General features: G+C 36.5%; 1 protein-coding gene across 50 annotated transcripts in view; it reads right to left on the bottom strand.

The window, feature by feature from the left end:
- The window catches only part of mical2a (microtubule associated monooxygenase, calponin and LIM domain containing 2a), a 144,075-nt gene that overhangs the window by 75,031 nt on the left and 45,236 nt on the right, over positions 1-23,808 (bottom strand). For all 50 annotated transcript variants that reach the window (XR_012382807.1, XR_012382806.1, XR_012382810.1 and 47 more), the window contains exons 3-4: positions 10,179-10,386; positions 7,189-7,305 (exon numbers count right to left, since the gene is read on the bottom strand). Coding sequence is in view for 45 of the 50 variants with exons in the window: in XM_068222764.1 (XP_068078865.1) it covers positions 7,189-7,305; positions 10,179-10,386 (325 nt within the window). In the remaining 5 variants the exon portion in view is untranslated. The remainder of the gene's footprint in view (positions 1-7,188; positions 7,306-10,178; positions 10,387-23,808) is intronic.

Genomic DNA, 23,808 nt, shown 5'->3' with positions numbered 1-23,808 from the left:
TTGCTATTTAAATAGCGTAGCGCAACGCCTCAAAACGACTCTTGCGCCAAGCTGGAACTACCAAAAGACTATTGCGCCACGCCTTGCGCCACACTGCGTCGGGTGTATGATAGGGCCCTTGATGATAAAGGTTCGAGACACCCTGGAGTACTTTTTGTTGAGATTATGAATAGTTGAATTCTAATGTCACCACTTTACTTTGCATTAGCAACCAGGACGCATTTAAAGTCATGTTAAGTCTATTCAAAATGTAGCATTATAACCAGCAGTAGAACTACTGTACACATAGGGCGAATATTATTAGTGCTGTTTTACCATATGTTTGAGAAATAACAACAATAATACGCTAATCATATTAACCTTTATTTTACAGCTACAGAATCATGAGAAAATCGGGATGTTGATTTTAAAGGGCACCCATGGTGAAAAATCTACTTTTCAAGCAGTTTGGACAGACATGTGTGTAGGTATAGCGTATAGACCGCCATATTGGGGTGATATAAACACACCCAGTACTTTTTTTTTTTAATTTAACAACATAAAAACAGTGGATCAAATGGAGTGGTTTTCAGACTGACTTCAACTTGATGTAGGAGTGCGGTCCCCCCGCCAACAGAATTGATTGACAGCTACGTATTAACATGTCCCGGTAGTCACCTGTATAATCATATCAACAAGACAGGACGTGTGCAAAGCAACCGGGAATGAAAGGTCTGTTCAGTTTGCTAGGATCATTAATCATCATCAAATGTGATCAAGAGTAAGTTTCACATGTTTAAAATGTTTTAAAACAGAGCATGTGTGAAATGAAGTACAGCGATTTACTTCAGCTTTACTTTATCACCATAGCCGCGTGTCAGGACAATTATAAAATTAGACACTTCCATCCCGGTTTGTGGAGGTTAAATCAGGTTTATTTTGTCCATTAACATAACAGATATCCATACAGCAGTGGAGATTAACCTGTATCCTGTCACATTTGCGCTGCGCTGTGTATGTGTGTGTGTGTGTATCTGTGTGTGGGCTTGAACTTTGTAATGACGTTGTGGGTGACTCATTGTTGCAACTCCACAACAAATGCATTAAATACTCATTGGTAAAGTTCCTACTGTAGTATTTCTCACAAACGCTACGTGAGATCTGCTTCCTTTATGTCTGTCTGTTGTCTGAATCAGCCGAGGGAGGAGATTAAGGCACGCAGAAAGGCATGTAGAAACGGTGAGCGAAGAGGACTAGCCTTAAAGGCGCAGTACAGCAAAACAGCTACCTGATGCTAAAAGGTATAAAAGAGAAACTTGTAAAAGGTATAATAAAAAATCTGATGGGTGTTTTGAGCTGAAACTTTAGACACATTCTGGAGACACAAAAGACTTATATTAAATCTGAAAAAAGCGGTAACCTAGGTGCCCTTTAAGCAAGAAAATGGTGATTCTCATTTTAGCCCTAGTAAATAATGAGGTAAATTTCATTTTTTGTATGAATTGCTTTTTTGTTTTTCATTAAATGAAACAGAAGTTGATATCGTTGTTTTTTTTTTCTTATTATGACGTACATCTGAGTGAAACGGTTTTTAAAATGAAAATAAGACCAAAAAGTAGGCCGTTTTTTTTTTTTTTACTTTTGTCCTTTAGGAATAAATTGTATTATTGGACGTTAGGCGTTGCAAACTAAATGAAGTCAGATTTACCAGTTTTTCAGTATGCATATAAATCCATTTAAATATATTTCAGTCCAACTTAAGTGGGTCAGAAAAGTTCAACTAACTATTTAACAAGTTTAAACAATTATACATCTTCATTTTATTTGAAATTAAATGCAGTAACTGTAAGTATCTGGATATACGTTACATTCAGTTAGAAGTACCCAAATTATATATTTTTCTGTGGAACACTCTCACACACTAGGATATTCTGGAGAATGCTTGAAATCAAGCAGTTTTGGTTCCCATTTACTTCCATTGTTTTTCCTCCAAACAAATCTTATACAAATAAGTCAGTATGCACTGAATCTGTTCGGTCACCGACTTATTTAAAACATCTGCTTGTATGTTCAACACAAGAATGAAAGTCATCAGATCTTGAACATACATTACAGTAAATGATGACAGAATTCTCATTTTTGTGTAAACAATCCTTTCAAGCATCCCAAACTATTAAAGAGAAATATTGGAGCAATATTTTATTTTCCTTTATTTGGCGGACAGTAGCAGGGTGGAGCAATAGCACAATAAATACAAATTAATATTGAAATATGTCACCCAGAATCACTTTTGAGGGTCTGTTCTTGCTGTAAGGGAACCTTGGGTTGTTTTAAATGAAAATATTCGTCTAAATGGAAACGTTTTTCTAACAGCCACATATTTCGACAAGACCAGGTACTGTTATTCATGTAAGCGTTATGCAATCTTGCCCGGCGCGCTACACATTCCAAAAACATGTAGTCACAGCAAGTCACTCAACAGTTGAGCCAACCAATGTCAAAAGTGTACAGCTTGACTTCAAGCTAAATAATCCAAGACTGTCTAACAAATACAAGTCAGGCCCTCCAGGATTTAACATTTTTGTGATCGCTGAATTTAACGCATATACAAGCAAGAGTTTGTTTTTTAGAGAAATTTTTTTCAGTTGCCGCAGATTTCCTGCATATTTCGGCCAATCAAGAGACAGTTCAAAGTCACCCTTTACCACATAGTGCCATGTGCATAATTGCATATTCATTCATTCATTCATTCATTCATTCATTCATTCATTCATTCATTCATTCATTCATTCATTCATTCATTTTCTTTTCGCCTAAGTCCCTGTAATAATCAGGAATGAACAGCCAACTTATCCAGCAAATGTTTTACACAGTGGATGCCCTCCCAGCTGCAACCCATCACTGGGAAACACCCATACTCACACATACACCACGGACAATTTAGCTTACTCAATTCACCAGTACCACATGTTTTTGAACTTGTGGGAGAAACCGGAGCACCCGGAGGAAACCCACGCGAACACTGGGAGAACATGCCACACAGAAATACCAACTAACCCAGCCAGGGCTCGAACCAGCGACCTTCTTGTGAGGTGAACGTGCTACCCCCTGCGCCACCGTTCAGCCCCAAAACAAAACTATACAAAAAAAAACAAAACAAAGAAAATGTATACAAAAGAAAACAAAAATAAAATTAAATTCAAATTAAATTAAATTAAACAAACAAAAAAATATGTCAAATAAATTAAAACTAAATAAAAATGAATGAATAGAATAATAAATAAAATAAAATAAAATACAGTTAAATTAAAACAAAACAAAATTAAATGAAACAAAACACTACCAAAAACAAAACTACATTAAACTAAAATAAAGTTAAATTAAACACTGTATTTGCAAAGAAATGTGGCTGGTGACTTGAGGATTTGTAACGTTTATTTATTTTTTTATTTTTTATATATAATAGAAATTATGAATATTATTATTTTTATTACTACAACAGCTGTTACCTCTACTATTTAATCTGAAACAAATATTACAAAATGAACATTCAAGTTTTTGGTTTCCTTTCTCTTTCCTCTCTCTTACGCTAAAATTCTTTATAGTTTATGCGTCTGTCATCATAAGCGTAGCCTTCACTCTCTCTTTCTCCCACTCATAGTGCGCACACATCATTTCCATCAACATGTTCATGAAGCCATCAAAACACAGCCGACTTAGCATTCATTGCCAAATAAATTGCTTTCATTTTCAAATATTAGATAGCAGGCTTTAGGGGTAAACTCTGTTCTTTTAATTTAAGAATATTACAGGGATCAATGATTCTCAAGGTTAAAAAAATTAATCATACTGTAAATTAAGTTTTGTGCATATTTTCACTGCAAAAACAATAATAAAAAAATGCTGCAAAAAAATCAACAAAATCCGACATTTTAGTTGCAAACATCTGGATTTTGCTATCCAAAAAATAAAAATTAACTTAAAACTTGAGAATTTAGCTTGAACCATGAGGTACTCAAGCATTATGCAATCTTGCCCAGCTCATTATGCAATATAAAAACATATAGTTAGAGCAAGTCGATAATTAAACCAACCTCTAATGTCAGTTAACCTCCAATCCTCTAATGTAAGTTTACGTGACTTCAAACAAATTAATCCAAGATTTCACAGATCCACAAGTATCGCCTCAAGGTCACATTACAAGGTCGCTGCAATCACACAGTCTGAATTTAGAAAGCTCTCGTGTTTTTATCAGCCTGCAGTCACTGCTGTTGAAGAGAGAGCGAGAGATTGCTAATGGTCTGGAGAAGCTTACGCAATGTTGTTCTTTCGTAGATGACCAAAGCGGACACATATGGAAACACACTGCCGGCTGGGACCTATGAGATCTGTTTCTAATTATCACGATCAGCTAATTGTTTCTCAGTTTCTCTGATCTTTAGAAAGCTTGTGAAATGAGATAGCGGAGCCGCGTGCTAGCGAGCCGACGCTATGCATGCTATGTAGTCATAAAATGACAGGAGGGAAGAGTAGAAGTGGATCAGAACACTTTTCCGCAGGCATTAAAAAGGCATTAACGGCTCTGCAGGTGTTGTTTGGTTGTCAAGGAAACGGCTATCATAGCGAATACATCATCATGTCTTTCTGAAATAACAGAATGACCCTGAAAACCTTAGAGAGAGAGGGAGCCAAAGAAAATGCTGGACGACAGACGAACAGATTAGCCAAAAAGAGTAAAAATAACATTTCAATACTAAGCTTCATTATAAGAGTGACACAGTGGCTCAGTGGTTAGCACTGTAGCCTCATAGCAAGAAAGTCGCTGGTGCATGTCCCAGCTGGGTCAGTTGGCATTTCTTTGTGGAGTTTGCATGTTCTCCTTGTGCTGATGTGGGTTTTCTCCAGGTGCTCCGGTTTTCCCCACAGTCCAAAGACATGCGCTATAGGTGAATTGAATAAACTAAATTGGTCGTACTATTTGTGTGTGAATGAGTGTGTATGGATGTTTCCCAGTACTGGGTTGCGGCTGGACATCTGGTGTGTAAAACATATGCTGAAATAGTTGGCGGTTCATTCCGCTGTGGCATTCCCTAATAAAAAAGGGACTAAGCTGAAGGAAAATTGAATAGGTTTTAAGCAACGGATGCCCTTCTAGCTGCAACCCAGTACTGGGAAACACCCATACACTCTCAAATTCAGTAATTTAGCTTATTCAATTCACCTATAGCGCATGTCTTTGGACTGTGGGGGACACTGGAGAACCCAGAGGAAACCCACACCAACAAGGGGGAGAACATGCAAACTCCACACAGAAATGTCAACTAGCCCAGCCAGGAGTCAAACCAGTGACTTTCTTGCTGTGAGGTGACAGTGTTAACCACTGAGCCACCGTGCTGTCTCTGTGTTTGTTTATATTTAAAAGTGTGAAGACTCATTATATGTTTCTTATAATCAGCAAGGACGTCTTAAATCAAATGCCTTATGCTTAAGTGTCTGAAATCTGTCTGTTTGGAGTTGTTTCTTAGATTTAATAGGCGGTTGGAGTGAATAATAAAGGACTAGCAGCCAACAAGTCTAGCATGCATGTGAATATTACAGAGAGAAAAATTGTGTCAAGCTATGCAACTGGCAGTGGTTGAGATAATGCCCACAATCAATTCATTTGAATTCAGTTGATGAAAAATACAATTACATTTTTATTAAATAATAAACTATATATGAAGAGTTCAGATGCAAAACCTTCTAAATTCATCAAACCTCTTTTCTTGTAAATGAGCATTTTCTATCAGGTTCCTCTGATTAGGTTCAGGAGTTTCATTTTACAGATAATGAAAGTGTTATTAGTTAGCAAATAAAACAGCTTTTTTTCATAAATGTCACTTTAGACATTTCTTTGGTTTTTAACACGGTAGTTTTTCTTTTTTTTTTTTTGCAATAACCTCTAAATCCACCTATTGGACAAGACAGTGTAATTAGTTGAAAACATATACAATTACAAATTATTTTACCAAACATAAAACAGATTACACAGACCACCTGAAATTAAAATACATAAATCTGTCAAGTAAGTGGTGGTTCATTCCACTGTGGCGACCTGTGATAAATCAGGGACTAAGCCAAAGGAAAATGAATTAATGAAATTTGTCAGGTAAGTGCATTAAGCCAATAACCCTAAAATCGACATGAATTAAATCTTAACAATCTTTTGTCATTTCTCATATTATATCATATTATGTGACAGAATGTGTGAAATAGTAATGATAAACAGTAGCCAAAAATAAAATAAAATAAAATAAAATAAAATAAATTTAATTTAATTTAATTTAATTTAATTTAATTTAATTTAATTTAATTTAATTTAACTTAACTTAATTTAATTTAATTTAATTTAATTTAATTTTTATCAGTTGATTCAAATTATAATATCAGTCATACTTCACTTTATTCAGAGAAATATGGCTGGTGACTTAAAAAAATTGAAATCATGAATATTAATATTATTATTACTACACTTTTTTATTTGACAGAATTTGTATGACATTTGTATGACAGAATGTGTGAAAGAGCAACATTAAAAAGTAGCTAAAATATAAAATAAATTGTATTATCAGTTAATTTAAATCAAAATATCAATCGTGCTTCACCTTATTTCCAGAGTTTCCTCTGAGTGTTTCGGTTTCCCCCTCAGTCCAAAGACATGTGCTAAAGGTGAATTGGGTAAGCTAAATTGTCCATAGTGTATGTGTGTATGCCCTGATCCTCCCGGTTGGGGGTTGAGCGTTGGGCTAACACAACTCTCCTCATAAAACTAGATGTCACGAAACACCAATAAATGTCAACTTCAATATAAATGGCCCTTGAAGTAAGTACATAAAAATAATATTATTAATATTACAACTACTACTATTTAATATAACAAAAATGTTACAAAATTAATATTCAAGTGTTTTGTTACATTTTAAACTGACAGGCATGACAGGCCAGCTACATTGAAGATAAAATATAACATTGTTTATTCAACCTTTCATGATGGCTGCATAATTCCCATACTTTCATATGTGTTATTTGATTTTTTTGTGACATTTGTATGACAGATTGTGTAAAACAGCAATAACAAACAATAAGAAGGTTAAAGAGCTGACATTTTCGACAGCCTCTGTATGTCGTGAGAATGTTTGGTGTGGGTCTGGGGCCTTCAGCCAGCCTCACCTTCATTCTCCTGGTCCTCTGGAGGCTCAGCCAGCTTGACGAACTCCACATTAACATGAAACTCCACACCAAGAATCAGAGCGATTTTCAGGAGCATGAGCTGGAGCTGCCGAATGCCTGCCAAAACCAGAGCGAGAACCATTAGCCTCACAGTCACGCTAGCACTGCGTCACTTAGAAAAACACCAGCCAGTAAAACTAACACATGTGAGAACAGAAATATCATCACTGGAGTGGCATGGATTGCATTTACACTTAGTTCTTTGTCATTTGGATTGTTCACCCAAAAATGGAAATTCAATCGCTATTGAATATGAATGGAGCCTGAGATGAATGTAATTGTAGCCTGATACTGTCAAGTCCTTATAAGGATAAATAAGGGTTTAAATAATTCATGTGCTTTATTCTAAACCCCAAAATTTAATTGCATGGCTTTGCGTGAGGAACCAACATATATATGTACAGTTAAAGTCAAAATTATTAGCCCTCCTGTGAATTTTCAAATATTTCCCAAATAATGTTTGACAGCGCAAGCAATTTTTTTCACAGTAGTTCCTATATTTTATTATTCTGGAAAAAGTCTTACTTGTTTTATTTTGGCTAGACTAAAAGCAATTTGATTAAAAAAAAAAAAAAAAAACATTTTAAGGTCAATATTATCAGCCCCCCTAAATAATTTGCCTAATTACCCTAACTACCCTGATTAATCTAGTTAAGCCTTTAAAGAGCACCTATGACGAAAATCATCTTTTGTAAGCTGTTCGGACAGAACTGTGTGTAGGTATGGTGTGTCCACATTCATATTGGGGTAAAGACAATATAAAGACAATAAGTCTCTTTTGTTTATTACCTGATGTTAAAATAGGATCCAAATCCCTCTCATTGTGAGCCCGACCACAAACGTAGGAGTGTGATTTCCCCTTCCACCGAATTGATTGACAGCCGCTTAACATGTCTCCATAGTAACACGTATAAACATATCCACAACAGGACGTGTGCAACGCAACCTGGATTAAACAATCTCTTCAGCTCTCTGTGATCATCACTCATCATCAAATTTGATAAAAAAAATTCATTCATTCATTCATTTTCTTTTCGGCTTAGTCCCTTTATTAATCTGAGGTCGACACAGCAGAGTGAACTGCCAACTTATTCTGCCAACTTATTCATGTTTTGCGTAGCAGATACATAGGCTTGAATTAACTCCAAAACAAATACATAAAATAATCATTGTGAAAGTTCTTACTGTGGTATTTTTGAGGAGAACTAGCATTAAAGGCACAGACAACAAAAACAGCTACATATAGTTCAAAGCAGAAAATTCCAACATGGTTTAATAAATCATCTGATGGGTTTTTTGGGCTGAAACTTTACAGAAACTTATCTTAAATCTTGAAAAGGGGCGTAAAAAATCAGTTATTAGAAATGAGTTATTGTTTGAGAACTATTATGATTAGAAATGTGTCGAAAAATCATTTAAAATAATCATTTCTTCATCGCTAGAGCTGGAGCTGCTGCTTGAACCATCCATGCTTGTTCGAGTCGCCAGTAACTTTAACAACAAGTGTGTGAACTTCCTCTCCTCCTCTTTCTGTGTTATAAGCGGGTGTCAGAAGCTTAAAGTTGTGTAGCGCCATCTAACGTCAAGGAGTGATTTTGCATACTCTTCTGCTTGACGCCAGTGAAAATCGCTTGGGTTTGAATACGGTAAAACGTGTCGTAAAACGCTGACAATAAACGCAAACGAAAAGCGTCCTGATGTGTAGGATCCTTTAGTCAAAAAAATTAAAAAGAAAAGTGTTTGAGTAACAGGGAGTATAGTGTATTTGTTTATGCTTTAATATATTTAATGCCTTTAATTAAGTAAATTTTACTAAAGTTTAGCAACAAAAAAATTAAAAGGATATAACCATAATAAAGTGTTGAATCAAGGATGTCTAGTTCTGTACAGGTAAGTGAAAAAACTATACAAATTTTACCTGAATCTGCTTGATTTATAAATCTAAAATGTGTATTTAAAATATTTAAGTACATTCAATGGAAAAACAATAATACGTTAACTTTTTTTTCATGTTTAGGCTAATTTTACAATGCACCTAGAGTTAAACAGTTGAGTTTTACCATTTTTTAATCCATTCTGCCGATCTCTGGTCTGGTGGGAGCACTTTTAGCTTAGCTTAGAATAGAATATTGAATCAGATTAGACCATTAGCATCTCACTTACGTATTTAAAGCTCTGCTGTAGCTACATTGGGTGCTAAGACTAAAATAAAAAGTTGCTATTTTCTAGGCCGACATGGTTTTGATCATTCTTTCTGCCATACAGCAAGCGGTCTCAAACACTCCATTAAAAATACACTCTTCCAGCAGTTCTTCAGATCCAATATCTCGTGGAGCATGCATGAAAAATTCCTGAATGAAAGTGAAAGAGCCAAACTGCAGTTAAAGTCGACAAATTAACAATAAGGCAAGTAATTTGATTACTAATGTCCATGTAAACAGTCACTGTCTTTCTCCTCTGCGCCTGTGATTGTTTTGCCTCTGTGAAAATCAGCACGTGCTCGAACAGAAAACTCCCATTTTAATGCAAACCCTTCCCCCTTTCCCTCTCCCAACACTCCCACCTAAAAAGAGCTGGACTCACCCACTTTCCAGACTTTTTTTCAAACTAGAGGTGTGAAAACACCCCGCTGAGAAAGGGGAATGCATGGCTCTTTCAAAATTTAGCATCATTTCACATTATTTATTCAGGCTTCAGTTTACTGTAAAATATTTTTTCCTGTATATATTTATAGTTTAAGATCAATGCTTGAAATGTACCCACAATTCAGAAATAATCCGCATGTACAGCAAATACAAAAGAGCTTCCAAAACACAAAAGGGAGAACGAAAAATGACTTCTACTTCCTTTCCCTACAAGGAAGTTATAACCATTTGCTTAAAATATGATAAAAATTAACACAGGGAATGAGAAGTTGCTTCAGAACTCACTGATATGGTCAATCGCTCCAGCGCAGAACTTTCCATAGAACTTCTTGGCTCCCAAAGCCCTGAGGTCATGAATGGTGTAGGGCCAGAGATGCAGGACGTTGTTTCTGGAGAACGTGTCTCTCTTCTCTATCACCACCACTTTGGCTCCGAGGAAAGCTAACTCGATGGCCGTCCGCAAGCCGCAGGGGCCTCCTCCAATTATCAAGCACTGAAAGTCACAGAAGCAGGACAACTATTAAACAGGAACTACAGGTTTATTAATTAAAGAGGTCCTGTTGTGCCCCTTTATACAAGATGTAAAATAAGTCTCTGATGTCACCTGAGTGTGTATGTGAAGTTTCAGCTCAAAATACCCCACAAATTATTTTTTATAACTCTTTGAAATGGCTCCAGTTGGGCTTTGATTCAAATTGTGCCGTTTTTGTGACTGTTGCTTTAAATTCAAATGAGATTGTGCTCCTTCTTTTCAAAAGAAGGCGGAGCTACAAACTCCTATGTGTCAGCATAGTGGCAGATTCCAAACAGGACTAATATTATCTCTGTAGAAAAACTGATAATGTCAAAAAACATGGCTCAAATAAGGTCGTCTATGGAAGTGTTTCTCAACCACGTTCCTGGAGAACCAAATTTCCATTGTCTCCTTAACCAAACACACCTGATTCAGATTGATTGATTTTCAGACTGAAAGAGATATAATGGGTGTGACAGACAAAGGAGACATCCAAAACATGCAGTTTTGGTGGTACTCCAGGAAAGTGGTTGAGGCCCCGTTTACACTAATACATTTTAGTTTTAAAACAGTGTTTTAGAAATAAAAATGATTCACGTTTCACCTAGCGTTTCTGAACAGCTCTCTATCCACACTAAACCTCTGAAAACGCACATCCCGTAAACACACACACACACACTCTGACATGCGCTGCAGCGTGTCTGAGCTCCAGGCAGTCAGCAGGTGTTTTAAGCATAGAATCCCAGGTGAGAGCTGTGCACGTCGGACAGTTCATCAAGGACCTACCGCTGGATCTAATCTCACAATATTTGTTAAACGTGATATTTAATTAATCTTGTCTATATCCAACGGCATATTCCCCGACTTTGAGTATTTCAGGACGAGGGGGCTGCATGACTAAAGGCTTGCCTCCCAATTTCAGTTCGAACTCAGAGAACAGTCAAATGATAAGATTCACTTGAACAAAGGGTTTTCTGGCTTTTTGATGTATGGAAAAAGTATTTGATGTCCCTATAGGGTGTATGTGAAGTTTCAGCTCAAAATATAACACAAATAATGTTTTATAACTCCTTGAAACGGCCCCTTTTAGGCTTTGATCCTAATTGTGCCATTTTGGTGACTGTCACTTTAAATGCAAATGAGATGTGGTCTTTTCAAAAGAGGGCGGAGCTAAAAATGCCTATGCGTCAGCATCGGGGCAGATTCCAAAACAAGACTAACATCCTATGCTAATGAGGAAGAGATCGTCACTAATAAGCAGGGCTTTCCTCCTCTCATGACACTTACATAAGGGAGAATGTCAATCAAAGTGCTTTTGCGGACTGTTTTAATCAAGTGTGATTATAAAAAATATAATTAATACATTTTTACATTTAGAAGCTGGTTATATTTACACACTTCTGCAACAAAACTTTCGGTAACACTTTACAATAACTACACATTATAAATCATTTATTAAGCATTAGCAAATAGTGAATTCATTATCTGTTAAGCATTAACTCTACATTAATAAGCGTTAGTAAGCAGTTTATAACTGCAGCTACAAATGCTCTATTCTTGACTTATAATCACCTATATAATGTATTTATTGATTGTATTTTCATACTTAGTTAATGATTTATTTTTCATTACTAAATTAAGTATTGAATTATTTACAAACCGTTTGTATTTAAAAGTAGTTGAGGGTTTTTAGGATCATTCAGAATGAGTTAGTAAATGATTAATAAACTATTGAAATCAACATTTATACATTTTATTATTCCGGCATATACTAATAGTTAACTAATATGTTAGTAAATGCTTTATTAACTCAACTTCATGCAGTTTTGTGACCTAATCTAAAGTGAGGACTATTTATGAATTATAAATCCCTTATAAATGACAAATAAAGGCTCAGAATCAAATGAACGATAATCTGTGCAATCTTTCTAAAAAGTAAAATTACCGTAAAGTTTAAACATTGCCAAATAACAGGAGTGTCAAAATATGACATCCAACTGGATAAAACAACAAAAATATAATAATTAAACAATAAAATAAGATGCAATAATTAAACTCTACAGTGATTTTATTTTAGATAAGCTTGCAAAGATTTAATTTTCATTTGAAGTACAGTTTCATTTGTGTATCTTTAAATGAATAGGAATGAATAATGTCATTCTTCCTGTTTAGAGTTTAACTGAGCCTTTATTTGTCATTTATAAGGCATTTATAAAGCATGAATACTCCTCACTTTAGATTAGGTCACAAAACTGCATGAAGTTGAGTTAATAAAGCATTTATTAACATGTATAGTAACCATTAATATATGCCTGAATAATAAGACATATAAACCTTGATTTCAATAGTTTATTAATCATTTACTAACTCATTCTGAATGATCCTAAACACCCTCATCTACTCTTAAATACAACTGGTTTGTAAATATTGTGATACTTAATTTAGTAATGAAAAATAAATCATTAACTAAGTATGAAAATACAATCATTAAACACATTATATAGCTGCTTATAAGTCAAGAATGGAGCATTTGTACACCATTGTAAACTGCTTACTAACGCTTATTAATGTAGAGTTAATGCTTAACAGATAATGAGTTCACTATTTGCTAATGCATAATAAATGATTTATAGTGTGTAATTATTGTAAAGTGTTACCAAACTTTCTTTAATCCCCTTTTAAAAGTGATTTTTGCATGACAGGTCCCCTTTAAAACCTCCATGCACTCCAATATTCATGCCATGAATATTAATATCATAAAATTCAAAGAGCCATATTTTACTCAAACAAAAAAAGCAGAACATCTCAGCAGACAAGCTCAAACAAAAAGCAAATGTTTATACAAAACACAGCATCATGACCAGTGCCAATGACTGGAGGCGCGTGTGTGATTTCCTCAGCATTAAATCATGATTATAGTCCTGTCATATCAAAGGGAATGATTCATGATTCAGGCTCGCATAGGGATGCATGGAAGTCAAGACGTCAGGTTCCGGGACGTGTCTGGGAATGCCTGCTGTGGGTATGACTTCATTCCCTCTGGTTTAGTGATAATGAGAGATCGCTTTTTATGTGGAGCGATGATTTTCACACAGTTCTATTCTTGAGTCACAGAAGAAAGCCACATCTTGGACTTCCATAAAACTCAAGCACACTTTAGTCCAGATGGTGCAATGTGAACTTTTTGTTCTTGATCTTTTCCCCTCCGCTGATTTCCCACACACACACACACACAGTCAAACGTGACTTCAGGACGGTTAATTGAACTCAAAATAAGGAAGCAGAAGCGAGGGCAGCCAGGGCTTCCTGTCCCTGTGTTTGCGTGTGCGTGTGTGTATGGCAAAAGACTCAGCTTGTGCTGTGATCAATATTGTGATACGCTCAGATTTCAGCCCCTCCTGATCCTGGATCTTATCGTGTTTATGTAGGCCTCAGTGTCTGTGTATGGTTGTCCCTGGTGCTGGGTCAGTTGTTTCTATTTACAGATCACAGCCTGCTAGAGGCACAGATAATGTCATTAAAAGACCTTCATCTTCCATTAATAACAACATAAAACAGAAATGTAGTCATGCGTGTGTGTGTGTGTGTGTGTGCGTGTGTGTGTGTGTGTGTGTGGTGTGTGTGTGTGTTTCAAACGTATTACTAAAATCTTAAAATGTTTTAGTAATAAATATACATTCATTCATTCATTCATTTCCTTGTCGGCTTAGTCCCTTTATTAATCTGGGGTCGCCACAGTGGAATGAACCCCCAACTTATCCAGCAAGTTTTTACGCAGCGGATGCCCATCTCTGGGAAACATCCACACACACACACTCATACACTACGAACAATTTAGCCTATAACACACATGTCTTTGGACTGTGGGGGAAACTGGATCACCCGGAGGAAACCCACACCAACACAGGGAGAACATGCAAACTCCACACAGAAACTTCAACTGAGCCGAGGCTCAAACCAGCGACAGCACTACCTACTGCGCCACTGCTTCACCATATATATACAATACTGTGCAAAAGTTTTAGAACAAAACCAACTTTGGGAGCATAAGGTTTTTGTACAAATCTATCTAACTAAAAGGTATGGAGCAGGTCCAGGGCCATTACTTTTAGGTGAAATATACCTTTAATAAACAGACAGAAAATATGGCAAACATGTACACAATATTCAGAACAGCATTACTTTTGAAATTCAAAAGCATCAAAAGTGCGCTTAACGTGATCTCTTCAGCACCAAGAAACAGCTTTTCTGACAGGATGTGCTATTTAATAGCAAGCATCTTTCAGCATTTATTCCTCAGATTTAGCATCTTCTATCTTTTGTTTTCTCTCAGAAATAAAGGTACAAGAGCTGTCCCAGGGGTGGTACCTTTTCGAAAGGTACATATTTGTATTTAAAGGGCCCTTTTTAATACCTCAAGGGTACATATTAGTGCCTAAAAAAGCTCACCTCTTGAAATGTTTAGGTACAGTATAAACCTACCAATATATGCCCTTTAAGTACAAATTTGTTCTGTACCTAGGGCTGCTCGATTATGGGAAAAATCATAATCACAACTATTTTGGTCATAATTGCAATCATGATTATTCAAAACGATTACAGTTGAAGTCAAAATTATTATTATTTTTATTATTTTTTATAAATATTTCTTTAATTATGTTTAACATAACAAAGGTATTTCCTATAGTAATTGTTCTTCTGGAGAAAAGGCTTATTTGTTTTTTGTTTTTTTTGGCTATAATAAAAGCAGGTTTAAATATTTTGAAAACTATTTTAAGATCAATATTATTAGCCGCCTTGAGAAATATATTTCTTTGATTGTCTGCAGAAGAAGCTACTGTTATACAATGACTTTACTAATTACCCTAGTTAAGCCTTTGAATCACACTTTAATTTGAATGCTTGTATTTTGAAAATATCTAGTCAAATATTATGTTCTGTCATCATAGCAAAAATAAAAGAAATCAGGTATTAGAAATTAGTTATTAAAAAACTATCATCTGATTTTCATTGATCAGGTGTAATATTCATTATTATTAATTATTCAAATTCTTATATTCACAAGGTGCCACTGTTTGGGGTGGAATGATAGTTACCTCATCATTAACCTGCAGGCTGCTTTTTGCTCACAGGGCTACGAGAAAATAAATTAAAAGAGCGGAGCTGCGGCTTTATAATGAATAAAAAGAGTTAGGCTATGGTCAAATAAATAAATAAATGAAAAAAGTGCGACTGCTGAGAGTGCAAGCAGCTAAAAACGGACCGGCCAACCAGGTATTCTCCCGCTCCTCCAGATTAGCCAATCCGGGCCTGTATGAAGATGACTTTAGATGTGTGTGCTCTGCTCGTCTATGAGGCTGAGCGCACACACATAACAGCATTCAGTCCAATTCTAAATTTTAAAAACATGAATGATTTGAATGTTCATCAATAAATGATGCTGCAAACATTACATTACAGTACATGCTTTTAGTAATGTTCATGTGAAACTGAGCTTTGCAGAGCAACAAATGTGTACAACTGGAAAGGGGCGTTATATGATGCAATAATCGTTTTACCTCTATTAAGGTTTTTACAGTGTTTATTGGGTAAACACTGTAAAAACAGTATTATTTGAAGTATATTGACTAACAGTGTTGACATTATCAATAACAGCAGTGTGCAGCAGTGGTGGGAACATGTTAGGATGCAGGAAAACAAAGAAAAGCAGCAAGTATTAAATGCTTGAGGGGAGATCTGTTCTCCGTCTATGCTTCAGGTATGAGGTTGGCAGGCGCAGGTGGCCACTGCACTGTCTGGACAGGTCTGTCCCTGCGCTGCTGCTTTTGATTACACTGGATGGACCAGTTACCAGCAGCACAGACTGACAGGCCAGGTGCGCTCACTGTCTCTGTTTGACTTCACCTCAACTAAAAGCCACAGGCAGTGAACAAAGGCAGCCTATTCAGAACAGACACGGAGCCACGCATACACTCCAGTCTGAAGATTTACCATCCCCACAGACTAATGAAACGCTCCATCAGTCAGAGCAGATATGAACACAATGATAACTCTTTTGTTTCTGCTCATCCCCACCCTGAAACCAAGCAGAACAGTAGTCCAGAGGTGAAGTTTCCTGTTGAGTCAGCGTGGAGCTGTTTCCTGGCCATCCCTGGGTGCTTAAAATCATTTTGTTTTCTTCTAACAGTGGTATAGTGACCCATACAGCAAAAATAAAAATGATAGCTCACTGTTAGCAATTTCCTGTAGAATCTACAGTAACATCAGTTTACCAGTAACTTACTGTAAATCCATTACAGCACTAATATTGTATTTACGTTTACAGCACCATTTATCTTGCTGTATATGTATTTAGAGTATTGCATTTCTTTATTGTAAAATATACAGTAATTTTCACAATGCAACTTTAAATTACAGTAACATACTGCACAACTACCTGCAGTAAAATACAGTTCATATTACAGTTAAATACTGTGTTATTTACTTGAATGTCCACCTGATGACAACAAATTAAGTAAAAGTGCACTGAAAAAAAATATTCACAGATGATTCCTTGGATTTACTCTATTTTTTTACGTTAAGTGGTTGTAAACACTTAATTTATTTGTGTTGAATTTAATCTAACAAATTAAGTTGAACAATATTAAACTTAATTTGTTTGTTTAAATTCAACACAAATGAATTGTTTGCAACAGTTCTGCATGCAACACTTTTTTCAGTGTGAAATCCAAGGCCTCCTGTTTGTCAGAGCTTTTTATTCAAGGGTTAGTTCACCCACAAATTCTGCTATTAATTATTCACTCTCGTGTTATTCCAATCCCCCGAGACCTTCGTTAATCTTTAGAGCAGAAATGAAGTGAAGTTTCATAAACTAATTTCGAGAGGAGCATGTGATATGATTGAGCACTGCTGGCCACTCATCCGTAATCAGTAATAATCCAATCCAAGTGATCCTAGCTTACTATAAATGGATCACTTTCTCATTTTTGCCCTATCTTCATTTTGGAAGAATCCCCCCTTCCACCCCATCTCCCCCTTTTACTCCCCTTTCTAAAGGGGGAACTATCGAGACCTACCTGATCTCGGATCCCCTGATATGCTTATTGACTGGGCGGGAGCCCTGGGCTCAAATATCTCCGAGCTCAGAGTTCTCTCCAGGGACAGCATGCCAAACCGGCTATAAATGCTAAGCATATCTAAGTTGGAAGTCTTGAAGATCCTTCAGATTAAATTGCAGTCATCCTCCTGACAGCAATGGTCATGAGAAGTTCAAAGGCCAGATTATAAGCCAAAGACTGCATGAGTAGAAATCTGGAGAATTTTAGCCGATCATTGAGTCCATTTATTTATTCAGTTTCTAAATTAATTTGAGTAAAATTATTGACATATGAAAATGCTCCAACTATTTATTTACACTATAGTTAGTAAAGTAATATGTCTGTCTTTTAGTAGATAAAAAGTATCATATTAAAGACTTGCTTTGTTTCCCAAATAAGTGGATCTAATTGGATTTTCATTATAAACAATAAATAAAAGTTTTTTTTTTTATTTCATATATTACGTTTTTAGCTATGATACTTCCAAAATCATTCCATATTAATCCACAGATATATTACAAAATTCTCAGAACATATTTAACAAAAAAATGTCGGCAGATTTTACTAAAAACATTGTCAAAAACATTACATGTGACTTTAGGAGTTCAACTGTAATCATACAAAGTAGAAGTCCGCAAGAAATCTGGTCGGGTCCCAAATCTGGTCGGGTCCTGCAGTACAGAAAAAAACTCATATTTCGCAATGTGTGTGTGTGTGTGTGTGTGTGTGGTCCTTTACTGACAGCCGCATGTGTGAATCTTGTCGGAAAATATCCACCGTAAAAAAATCCATAGTTTTACGGTTTATTTCCGGCAGCTGGAGTGTCAGAAAAAAAAGGTAAAATAACGGCCATTAAGTTACAGAAATATACCAGAAATTTTAATTAAAGGAAATGCCAAATATCCCAGCTGGGACTCGAACCAGTGACCTTCTTGCTGTGAGGGGACTGCTAACCACTGAGTCATTGTGCCTCCTTACGTAATATATATAAAATACACGCATATATTATGTCAAAACAAACTTTTATTTTGGGTGTGATTAATTGCAATAAATCTTAGCCCGGTCATCTATGTTAAGCTGCTTTGACCCAATCTACATTGTGACAAGGGCTATAGAAATAAAGATAAATTGAATAGAAATTACTTAAAAAAACTATGTGAAATTGGTGCATTGGAATGAATAAAACATGTCCTGTATGAATGTCTCCTTGGCGTGGTAAAATCTACTTGGTAAAATCCAGCCAATCACTGTACAAACCAACATCAGCTGCTAAACCCCATTATTCCACTGCCACTTTGGGCTGGATCAGCCTCTTTTATCGTATGGAAAAAGTCTGCAGGACAGGAACTGGCGGCATGACCTGCCAGATGAGACTTCCTAGTGAAAGCCATGGTATGCATTGAACCAACATCCACTTTACACAAAGCCCAGTGGAACCAGAGACCACCTCAATGCACAACCAATAACTTACACCCAGACACACATACAGCACTTACTCTGGTTCCAGAGCACATAGTGATCACAGTTTGCTTGAATGGTTTGCTCAATGGGGTAGATGCACACAGACTTTTAATTTTCCAGCCCAAGCACTTCCGGTCTTTCTTTACAAAATCACCAAGTTTAAAATTAGATTTCTTTAAAAAACAGTGATCATCACTGCATGATAGATATAAGATATGAAGTGGGTCTCAAATCGGACAAGAAGCACTGCATTAAATTCCAATTTCCCCTGCCACGACTTCAAAATATGAACATTTATTTTACCCTCTCAGAGTTTCTCTGCTGGCCTGCTACTACACTGCAAAAAATGCTTTTCTTACTTAGATTTTTTGTCTTGTTTCTAGTCCAAATATCTAAAAATTCCTAAATCAAGAAGAGTTTTCTAGACAAGCAAAACATATTGTCTTGTTTTAAGAAATAATATGCCAATATTAAGTGAGTTTTTCCTTAAACCAGCAAAATAATTTGCCAATGGGGTAAGCAAAATAATCTTACATCAAAAGAAAAAACAAGATTAATTTGCTAACCCCATTGGCAGATTATTTTGCTGGTTTAAGGAAAAACTCACTTAATATTGGCATATTATTTCTCAAAACAAGACAATATGTTTTGCTTGTTTAGAAAATGCTTCTTTACATAATAAATTTTAGATATTTAGACTAGAAACGAGACAAAAAATCTAAGCAAGAAAAGCATTTTTTGCAGTGTACTGATGGTGCTAGCGTTTACACTGTCTTTCATCTCGTTTTACGCTTGAACAGCTAAATGATTGGATAAGTCTATTTAACTGATTGTATTTAAATTACATTACAATGTCGATGCTGTAAAAGGAACCGTATAAAATTAAAAACAGTCACATTAAGCTTTCACCGGAAGTTTACTGTTGGCTGAAAAACACTAGCTATGCATACAGCCCATTAGACGCCAGAGCGCCCGAGAAAAAAGCTGCTCGATAGACTGAAGCGACCACCAGGAGAGCAGGCCAGACTCTTAAGCATTCAGGCCTGAAGAATAACAATCATTTAAGGATAGCGAAACGGACCTTTAGAGTGGTGGAACAGAAGTCAGAAGTGGTAATGCATGTAAAACGCCACTGTATGATTTGTTTACACTACTCAAGTTATCACAAAGTCACAGCTGTATGCATATGTCCAGCAGACTGCACATGGGTTCAAACATATACAGTTGAAGTCAGAATTATTAGCCCCCTTTTATATTTTTCCCAATTTCTGTTTAACGTAAAGAAGATTTTTTTCAACACATTTCTATACATAACAGATTTAATAACTCATCTCTAATAACGAATTTATTTTATCTTTGCCATGATGACGGTGCATAATATTTGACTAGATTTTTGTTAAGACAGTATTCAGCTTCAAGTGACATTTAAAGACCTAAGTTCCTAATGCAGTGAAAAGCTGTTAGTTATTTACAATCACACATGAACACAAGAATGCATTTAATGAAGAGGAATAAATAAATAGGGTAGGGCAAGAATTTACACTGTCTTTTAAACTGTTTAAGATTTTTGTGCCTAAAATATTTGAGACAAGTTAGCTCAAAAAATTCAGTTTTGAGGTATATGATTTTGAGTATTGTGTTATAAATGTTTTGAGATAAAAAAAGACAAAGTTTAATATTAAGTTCATTCAACTTAAAAGTAATTGTGATTGAGCAAACGTTTAAGTCATTCATATTCTTTTCGGATTGATTCCTTTATTAATCCGGGGTCACCATGGTGAAATGAACCGCCAACGTATCCAGCATGTTTTTTACGCAACAGATGCCCTTCTAGATGCAACCCAACTTTGGGAAACATCCATACACACTCATTCACGCTCATACACTACGGACAATTTAGCCTACCCAATTCACCTGTGCCGCATGTCTTTGGACTGTGGGGGAAACCGGAGCACCCGGAGGAAACCCACGCGAACGCAGGGAGAACATGCAAACTACACACAGAAACGCCAAGTAACCCAGCCGAGGCTCGAACCAGCGACCTTCTTGGTGTGAGGCGACAGCACTACTACTAGAGATCTGTGCGGGACTAAATTTTGAATCCCGCTACCGCCCGCACCTGCCAGGTTTTAGCCCGAACCTGACCGCTCCCGCTTGCATTCAGCATTTGTTGTCCCGCTGCCTGACCCACCCCGTTTTCTACCCTCCATGCCCGATCCCGCTAAAGGACAAAAGCGAAAACCACCCAGCTACACAGAGTCCAGACAGCCTATAACAAGCTGTCTGTATAAACACACACACATAAGCACCAAGCACACACACAGGCAAAGCTCTCTCTCATTCGCGCGCTCACACTCACACCTCTTATTTGCGCATGCGCACACACACATACACACACACAGCAACAAACAAGCTAAACACTGCATTTCATTTACACACATACATACGCGTGCTCGCTCGGGAGTCAGAAGCGATATTGCTAGACAGCCCGCTCCCGTCCCAAATTAAACCCGTTACCGACTGCTCCCGCGCTTTATTCAGAAATTTATTCCCGCGCCGCAGAAACCTGGTCGGGGAATGCAGACCTCTACTAACTACTGCGCCACTGTCGCCACGCTTAAGTCACTGTAACTTAAAATATTTAAGTTGATTTAATAACAAGTTTTAATTTAACTGTAATGAAAAGGGTGTGTAGCATAAAATCTAAATATTTAAGTTTTGAAAAATTACATTTTCAATTTAAAAAATTTTGAGGCAAAGACTTACATCAAAGGCGTGGCTCAGTGGCGCAGTGGGTAGCACAATCACCTCAAAGCAGGTTGCTGGCTCTAGCCTCGGCTGGGTCAGTTGGCATTTTTGTGTGGAGTTTGCATGTTCTCCCCATTTTGGCGTGGGTTTGCTACGGTTTACCCCACAAGTCCAAAGACATGTGCAATAGGTGGATTGGGTAAGCTAAATTGTCCGTAGTGTGTGTGTTTGAATGAGAGTGTATGGGTGTTTCACAGTGATGGGTTGAAGCTGGAAGGATATCCGCTGTGTAAAAACATATGCTGGATAAGTTGGCGGTTCATTTCGCTGATTAATAAAATCATTCCCCTGATTAATAAAATGACTAAGGCGAAAAGAAAATGAAATGAATGAATGAGTTACATCTTTTTTTTATTTAGTTCTTCTTATTTGGGTTAACGTAGTAGGCTAATTATGTAAGTTAGTGTAATTAGGTAAGTTATTGTATAACAATGGTTTGTTCTGTAGACATTAGAAAAAAATAAAATAAATAAATAAATAAATATATATATATATATATATATATATATATATATATATATATATATATATATATATATATATATATATATATATATATTTTTTTTTTTTTTTATTTATTTATTTATTTTTTTTTTAAGGGGGCTAATATTAACCTTAAAATGATTTCTAAAAACATAAAAACTGCTTTTATTCCAGCTGAAATAAAACAAATAAGACTTTCTCCAGAAGAAGAAAAAATATTACAAGAAATATTGTAAAAAAATTCCTTGCTCTGTTAAACATTGTTTGGGAAATATTTAAAAAAAAGGAAAAAAAAACAATTCACAGGAGGGCTTATAATTGTGACTTCAACTGTACAAAGACTAGACATTGACTTTCCCAATGTGAGAAACAGTGCCTCATGCGCTTGAGTCTGGGTCAGGAGCTCACACTGCTTAGACTGAGGAACGCCTCCAAGTATTTACCACAAAATCCGGTAGTGAAACCACTACACCACCCCTGAGAAACAGCCCAGAAATTTATAGGGAAGAATTTCAAAACACACTTTCTGTGTCAACTTTATTTAACTGCTGCCCAAATGTGGGACCCTATTTCACAGTTATTCTGTTAGCGGATCAGTTCTGAAAAGGCCATTCTTGAGAGCAAATTTAACTGAGGTTTTCTCAAACAGTGAATCTGTTTCTGTGTTAAAACTGCATCATGCCAAAATTAATAAATGTTAATATACACTCACTTTATTAGGTATACCTTACTAGTACCAGGTTGGACACACCTGCCTTAATACTTTGGCATAGATTCAACAAGGTACTGAAAATATTCCTCAGCGATTTTGCTCCATATTGACATGATAGCATCATGCAGTTGCTGAAGATTTGTGGGATGCACATCCATGATGTGAATCTCCCGTTCCACCACATACCAAAGGTGCTCTATTGGATTGTGATCTGGTGACTGTGGAGGCCATTTGAGTACAGTGAACTTATTGTCATGTTCAAGAAACTAGTCTGAGATGATTCACACTTTATGACATGCCGCGTTATCCTGCTGGAAGTAGCCATCAGAAGATGGGTACACTGTGGTCATAAAAAGATGCACATGGTCAGCAACAATACTCAAGTAGGCCGTAGCGTTGACACGATGCTCAAATGGTAGTAATGGGTCCAAAGTGTGTCAAGAAAATATTCCTCACACCATTACACCACCACCACTAGCCTGAACCACTGATACAAAGCAGGATGGATCCATGCTTTCATGGTGTTGATGCCAATTACTGACCCTACCATTCGAATGTCGCAGCAAAAATCGAGACTTATCAGACCAGGCAACGTTTTTCCAATCTTCTATTGTCCAATGTTGTGAAATGTAGCCTCAGTTTCCTGTTCTTAGCTGACAGGAGTGGCACCTGGTGTGGTTTTCTGCTGCTGTAGCCCATCCGCCTCAAGGTTCTATGCTTTGTGCGTTCAGAGATGCTCTTCTGCAGACTTGGTTGTAACGAGTGTATTTGAGTAAGTGCTGCCTTTCTATCAGCTCGTACAAGGTCTGGCCATTCTCCTCTGGCTCTTGGCATCCACAA

This window comes from Danio rerio, chromosome 7, assembly GCF_049306965.1.
Source record: "Danio rerio strain Tuebingen ecotype United States chromosome 7, GRCz12tu, whole genome shotgun sequence".
NCBI classification, from domain to species: Eukaryota; Metazoa; Chordata; class Actinopteri; order Cypriniformes; family Danionidae; genus Danio; species Danio rerio.
Note: the sequence above shows the minus strand (reverse complement) of the source record. Positions and strands in the feature narration are given on the sequence as shown.